The sequence below is a fragment of the Lactuca saligna genome, chromosome 4 (assembly GCF_052625555.1).
Source record: "Lactuca saligna cultivar CGN05327 chromosome 4, ASM5262555v1, whole genome shotgun sequence".
NCBI classification, from domain to species: Eukaryota; Viridiplantae; Streptophyta; class Magnoliopsida; order Asterales; family Asteraceae; genus Lactuca; species Lactuca saligna.
In genome coordinates, this window is record NC_136420.1 from 147,981,507 (window position 1) to 147,989,009 (window position 7,503).

At 32.7% G+C, this 7,503-nt stretch overlaps 1 protein-coding gene across 1 annotated transcript; it reads left to right on the top strand.

Moving 5' to 3' along the window:
- Positions 1–1,636: 1,636 nt before the first annotated feature.
- LOC145042920 (GATA transcription factor 12-like) lies at positions 1,637–3,036 on the top strand. Its single transcript, XM_078991440.1, has 2 exons — positions 1,637–1,992; positions 2,119–3,036. The coding sequence occupies exons 1-2, from the start codon at positions 1,708–1,710 to the stop codon at positions 2,803–2,805; spliced, it is 972 nt and encodes a 323-aa protein (XP_078847566.1). The 5' UTR covers positions 1,637–1,707; the 3' UTR covers positions 2,806–3,036.
- Positions 3,037–7,503: the final 4,467 nt, after the last annotated feature.

Genomic DNA, 7,503 nt, shown 5'->3' on the forward strand with positions numbered 1-7,503 from the left:
CAAAACCCAACTTTCAGATCGCCTTTGTTTTATGATTTATGATACTTCCTCTTCATCAGGTACATTTAATCTTTTTAGCACAACTTCTAATTCCAACTAAAATTCATCTACCTTCCATTTTGTTTCTTTCAATCCTTATTCTAATCGATCTTTGAAAGCGTGTGGAAAGAATTTTAGGCATTGAAAAATCGGATGTCGATATAACTATATTGATCCTCATTGTAATGATTGTTCTCTGAATTCTCATTATGCATCATCTTTTTCAAAGTTACTCCAAACCACCTGAAATCAATACCTCTTTCAAAAGGTCCAAGTACCTTTCGCAAAACGAAAAAAAACAGAATGCAAGGAAATTGTCAATAATAATGTTTGTTTTTTGTAATATGAAAGAACTTCTCAATAAATGGCTATTTATGCTTAAAAATTGTTGTATTCTTTGTTGGTGTATGCAAACATCAATAAACGTGAATTAGTTTCCATGGTTAAGAAAATCATTGATAAATTTCTTTGACAAGTTATTCATTTAAATGTTGTAATTCTATAAAAAATAAAAAAAAATAAAAAAAAAAAAGAAAAAAGTTAGCTTGCTCCTCTAAAGAAAATCATGTATTACAAACACATACCTTTACAAAACTATTAAGGGATCATAACATCAAATAAACAGCAATTGAGAAAAAAAAAAGTACTTTTTAGGTTGATTATGTTTAATGTGTGAATCGAGAGAGGGTATGCTAGGGTTAACAATATGTACTCATGAAGATAATTATTCATGTAAAATGAAACCTAGCATGTGATTGAACTTTACAAAATATTATCTAATAAACATGATATGAATTTAACAACTTAAATGAATTTAAAATATTAAAACAATTCCTTTAATCATCAACTATTACACCAACAACCAAACTCCCCAACATATTGTTATTTGCTACACATCTCATGTAAGTGTACATATAGAATTCTAAAACCTCAATGATCAAAAATAAATGCTAAATCGTATATTTGACTTCTTCTATGTTAGGCCAAAAATAAGATTATAAACATTCTAAGGTACTTGGAGCATATAAAGCTCCAATCCGTATAAGACTGAAATCTGATCCTCTTATATAACGATATAAATTTATGATTGCATGCATGATAGTTGAATGATACGTTGGGAACAATGAAATTATTAATATTCACAATAAGAAAGCATATTCATTAATGTTATCAAGCCTTATTAGGTGAAGACTAAAAGATCATCTTAAATTATATACGCAAAGAATTATCTAATATCGTTAAAAGTTACCGAATTTTTTATATCAATACAAAAATTAAATATTCTCATAAAATTACACTACCATGATATTATGAATAAATAGAATTGTTTTTCATCCTCCATTAATCTATGTCTTATTTTTGGTAAACCTAAATTAAAAGAAAAAGAGAAAAGGAAAAAAGGAAAAGAAAAAAGGAAAAGCACATTTGAAGAAGAAATTTAAGAATGGGAAACAACTTTGAGTAGCAAGTGTGACTTGAGCCATTAGATTCTATTTTTAATTTTTTAAGCACCTAAAGATGCTTTTATTTAATTACATAATTAAAATTTTACACTTAGCCCCCTCCCCCTTCACTCCTCAAATACCGCCCACCACCAACACACCCATTTCACCTTTCTCCGTCTCTCTCTCTCTCCCAATTATCACAACCGAAGCTCCGGTCGCACTCATGGGAAGTTACTTCGGCGCCGGAGAATGCTTCTTTGAACAACAGAAGCCGACCGACTTCATCACCGGAGGCAATCAGTTCACCATTGATGACTTGCTCCTTGATTTTCCTAACGACGAAGATGTCGTCATGAACGAGGCTTATTACGAGAGTTTTAATTCTAATTCAGCTGATTTCTCTAGCTCAAATTCCTCTATCTCCGGCAGCGAACCTCAGTTATCCGGCAATATCAGCTCCTATAGCCTCTCCGACTCTCAATTCTCCGGTGGTGAACTTTGTTTACCGGTAAGTTCAATTCCACCTCCATAATCTCAAGCTCAATTTCCGTTTCTGTTTCGATTTTGTGTTAATTTGAAAACTCGAGCAAACTCTAATGAATTCATGTGTTCAATTTGAATTTGAATTATGCAGTATGATGATTTAGCAGAGCTGGAATGGCTATCGAGTTTCACAGAGGAATCATTCTCGAGCGACGACTTACATAATCTGCAATTAATCTCCGCCGCGAACAAAGCACCCGCCACCTGCACCGCCACCGCCACTGCCACCGACACCTCATCTTCCGAGACGACTCGCGAATACCAACACAAAACCACAGGTCCTAACAGAATTAACTCACCGATATTTCAAACCAACGTTTTGGTCCCCGGTAAAGTTCGTAGCAAACGATCACGCGCCGCTCCCTGCGATTGGTCCTCACGCCTCCTCCTCCTCAAATCGTCAACGACCGACATTAACAAGCCAGAAACTACCCACCGTTCTGATAACTCTCTCCGGAGATGCCTGCATTGCGGTTCCGACACAACACCACAGTGGCGGAGGGGTCCAATGGGTCCCAAAACTTTATGCAACGCATGTGGAGTCCGTTACAAATCCGGTCGGTTAGTCCCGGAGTATCGCCCCGCCGCTAGCCCCTCGTTTGTTCCGGCGAAACACTCAAACTCTCACCGGAAAGTAATGGAGCTCCGACGACAACTGGAACTTCAAAATTCACAGCAACAATTAGTGAATCATATCTCAAATTTTGATGGGTGTAACGCCGGCGATGATTACTTGATTCATCGCCAAATCGGGCCAAGTTTCATGCACATGATCTAATCAACATCATGATCATCATCATCACCATCATCATCATCATCTTAATCATAATCATGAACCAATTTTACGTATTAGTAGTGATTTTAGCGTTAAGATTAGTCTCTTCCAAGAAGAATATGATCTCAATCAAAGAGAAAACAGATAACATGATGAATTCATTGTAGAATTTTGTAATCAGATTTACTAATCGTTGATTTTATCAATTGAATGAAAGTTTCGTTGATTTGAATATGAATATGAATTGTTTTTTTTTTTTATAATTTTAGTGTATTGTGTGTTGTGTGGGGTTTAACACAGTAAAAATGCGAATGGTGGAATAGTAACGTAAGCGGCATGGTCCATCGTTGTGCACTCAATGCCACATGCAACCGCTCAAACTTTTATATCAAAGTCTTATCTGTTATCAACTTATCATATTTCATTTTCCAAGATTTTTTTATTTTTATTTTGGCTTCGATTTATGAAATTACATTATTACCCTTTAACCCAACAAAAAATGTTCTTATGATTTGTCTCTTGATCATTATGGATGGTTGAGACTTGAGACCTTTATTCATTTAAAAATAAAGACTTTGATTTTAAGCAAATATGTGATGATGAAAATCAAGTTTTACTTGACTTGTAGGTTTCATCCTCTTTTTCTTTTAAGTTTTTTTTTTGTTCAAGTTGTTTGATAAAATTGAAGATTTTATATGTTTTTCAATATGTTTACTATAAAATAATTTGCCATAAACAATAATTTATGTTTTAGATGAGTTGTACAATATGCAAAAAAATCATAACATTGTTGTATATATATGGCAATAAATTGTACGAATTAACTTCTTTTATATAATCATTGTCGAGCTATAAAACTCATAACAAGTTTAACAATTATAGGGATAACTTACACATGACTGTTGGGATCAATGACTTTATGTTGATATTTTTTCCAACTTTGGTATTTTTATTTATAAGATTACCAATTTACCTCTAATGATATTTGTTTTAAAGATATTTTGATTTAACTATATAGTTTTGCATTCTTTAGAACGTTTCTCTAATCTCTCCTACCATTTACCAAACAGTTGTCTTAAATCAAATGAAAGAAGCCTCATTAATTAGTGAAGAACTCTTTAGGCTCAAGTAAACTTTTGTATTTTCCTTTATTATTTTTTTAATTTTCCAAATGTTTTGATTCTTTTAGCTTTTTGAAATGACAATGTTAACCCAAACAGGACATGATAATTAGGAAAAATGGTATTAAAACACACAAATTATAAAGCTATGTTACATTTTACACTTTCGAAAGATGGGGATAAAATGGTCGATAAATTTAGAAAAAGAAAAAGAAAAAGGTACTTGAAAGTACAATGTATGTACAATATAATACATGACAAGAGAGTGAGGGGGGCATACGTGCATGTGAAGAAGCACATGGTACAATAATTGAGGTACGTGAAAGAGAAATAAAAAGAACACGAGATCTATTCAAACATTGCTATTTGTCTACCATGTTCCTACTACTATTGCATTATTTTCTAATACAACAAACAATGCCAAGTTTTCTCACATTTGAATGCCATTATTTATTCTAATTTCTAAGGCTATATTGGTAATTTACTTTCACTTCTAACTAGACACTACTAACCAGAATTTCTCAACCATCAAATTGGTATTAACATTTTAAAATAGAATTGATTCGGTCGAATCACATAAGCTTCATGTGCAATCCATTAAATTTAGGTCCAAATTTTTAACAATTCTATAAAATACAAAAATTAATTCCGTAAATTAAATAGTATTATTATACTATTATGAACATAAAAATGGAAAAAGTTTTTAACTTTTTATGTAAAATAAAATACTCAAAACTAGCTTCAGTTTTTATTTTAAAATACTTATCATTTTCAACACTTTAATAGTATGAAATCAAGTTTACAACATAAAAAATTATTAAAGATATAAAAATCAATATATTTAGCAAGCAAAACACAATGAGCACTAGCTTCACGTCCATTCTTAATTGACTAATTGTTCAAGAAGAAATTTAAACATATTAATAAGCACTACATGACTATTCCTTAATTAAAATATACAATTCTTCTCCAAGAAGACGTCATACATAAACTTTTAATTATTAATAAAATAAACACATGCACAGCAATTTAAAGTTTAATTCCAAATAAAAATCAACACATTCAATCAACTCACATTTATTAATTTAAATTTAATAGAAAACAAGTATAAATATTATTAAATAAGCAAAGAAGACAATTCAGTTAAAACTAATAGATAGCCGCTCCAAAAAAAATGAAATTAATAGATACTAATCAACAAAAACATCTTCAAACTTGCAGATCCTAGTTTCTCGCTACATCTTTCATGTCCAGAGATGCAATTAGAAAACTCACAGAATAGTGTCCCAAAAGGAACTATAAAATCGAAATATAAGAAAGCAATGGATTCTTGATAAAAACTTGCAGGAGATGTTAGTAGAGGAGTTTGTAGCAGCGACGGATTTGATTATTGCCGATGAGAGAGACGATAGATCACAAGCATATTGGTAGAATAAGACTAGGATTTTAATGACCCAAGATAATTAAGTAACCCGACCTAAAACGAAGTGAACAAACCCCCGTTGTATGTGTTATTTGGAATGAATACTCATCTCATTAATACACCAAAACAATACGTATGTACCATTTACAAAGAGGCCAAAAGACCGTATTGTCGTATGCTAGGCTGCCAAGATGGGTTATGAGTGGGCGAATACAACATTGTAACCATCAAATCGTAATGTATCAAAATTTATTATCAAAAGTAGAAGCTAATATTTGTTTTGAAAACAAAGCTAACACAAGGTAAACATAAAATGGATGTCATGCCCCGATGAATGTCCAAATCTCTTGATCACCCCAGCTCCTTGTCCTTCGTATTTGAAGGACTTGAAGGACCTGCAACTAAAGACATAAAGTAGCAACTAAAGACATAAAGTAGCAACTGTAAGTCTAACGCTTAATGAGTAATAACAATACTTGCCCATTATACAGATAATATGTTGTAACACCCGCAGATTCAGGTTTGTTAATTTAGAGAACGTTGAAATCCAACTTATAACAAAGAAGTTATGTCACGTCGAAGTTTCGCGATTAAACCGGCATTGCTCCACGTATCGTAAAAAGTAAATTCTTGACAAAAATATGTTTTAGCCTTAGCGATCCAAATAAAAGTCATAGTAGACGTTAAACGGTGAGCGTGAATATAGAGAACGTCAAAATCTAAATTCATTCGAGGAAATTATGATTTTCGAAGATTCAGCATAGCAGTATACAGTTCGGAAATCGAATCTTAGATCGGTCGATTTTTAGCCAAGATGATATAAATGAGAATTGAAGATCTCATTAATAGGAACTCAACGATATACAGACAGTAAAAAACGAACGTCGAATGACAAAGTTATGAATTTTTAACGTACTTTAACTGTCTAAGCCTGTTAAGATATAACTTTAAAAATAAATTTAAAAAATTAGCCGATAGAGTGTAAACTAAAGTTGTAGATTACATCTATGGCTACACGTGGATATAGAGAACATCAAAAACGGTGCTCGTATGCAAAAGTTATGGATTTTACAAGATAATTAAATTTTGGATTAACTAGAGGGTGACACGTGTCACATTCTGACACCACACCTTTATCCCCAAGGCTTGCGATCTGATGGTGACATGTGGCACCAGTACGCCCAACATAATCTGTGTATGCCCATCGTATTGAGTATGCCCCACGTAGTTTTTTAGTACGCCCTGCGTACTCGGCTCCTGACAGCCTATAAAAAAAGGTTGAATTTCACACTTTTCCTCACACCATTCCAGTTTATTCTCTCCCAAACCCCCCAAAGCCTTAATGTCATTCTCTAGCACTTCCTAGGTGTTAGTAGCGAAGCTCCAGAGCACCAGAAACCCTGGGAAATAGAGCTTTCAGTTTAGATGTTTTGCGCACGCATAGTCGGGTTTCTAGCTAAACCACCTATAAGTTAAGTTATGCTTACTGTAATTTAAGTATAATTTATGTTTAAGTTCATTATCGTTATTATGAACCTATAACCAAAATTTATCAGTGATTCCAAGTCGTTATACTAATTGATCCACTTACGGGGATGATGTATAGGCGGGATTTAGTGAGGTGTTTAAATGGGATTTCCAAATAGTATACTTTGTATACCAAACGGATCCTACCTCCGATATGATCCTACATGGTTGTCCCTTATCAACTATAGATATATAGACATTTAATTAATGATGAATCTAGACTAATAATTAGTAGCAATAAATATTATCTTCGTCCCAATTTGATAGTCCACTTTTGACTTTTGAAGTCTTTTTCCTTCAATTTTAACCTTGAATATTTTTGTTTTTTATAGATAATACTTGATGAAAAATATATGAGTGAATTGTATTTTGAATGTTTTTTCGTTGTTATAAGTTTTATCAAGTAATATATAATACAAATAAAAATATTTAAGGTCAAAGTTAAAGAAAAAAAGACTTCAAAGTCAAAAGTGGACTATCAATTTGGGACGGAGGGAGTATTAGACTAAGATTTAGTGATAATGACACTAGGTTACGTCAAAGGAAAAGACCGTTGCTAGAAGCGAAGCATTTTCCGAATTTCGAATCATCACTTTAACAAGTGAATGCATAGTTACTTTCATCTTACAC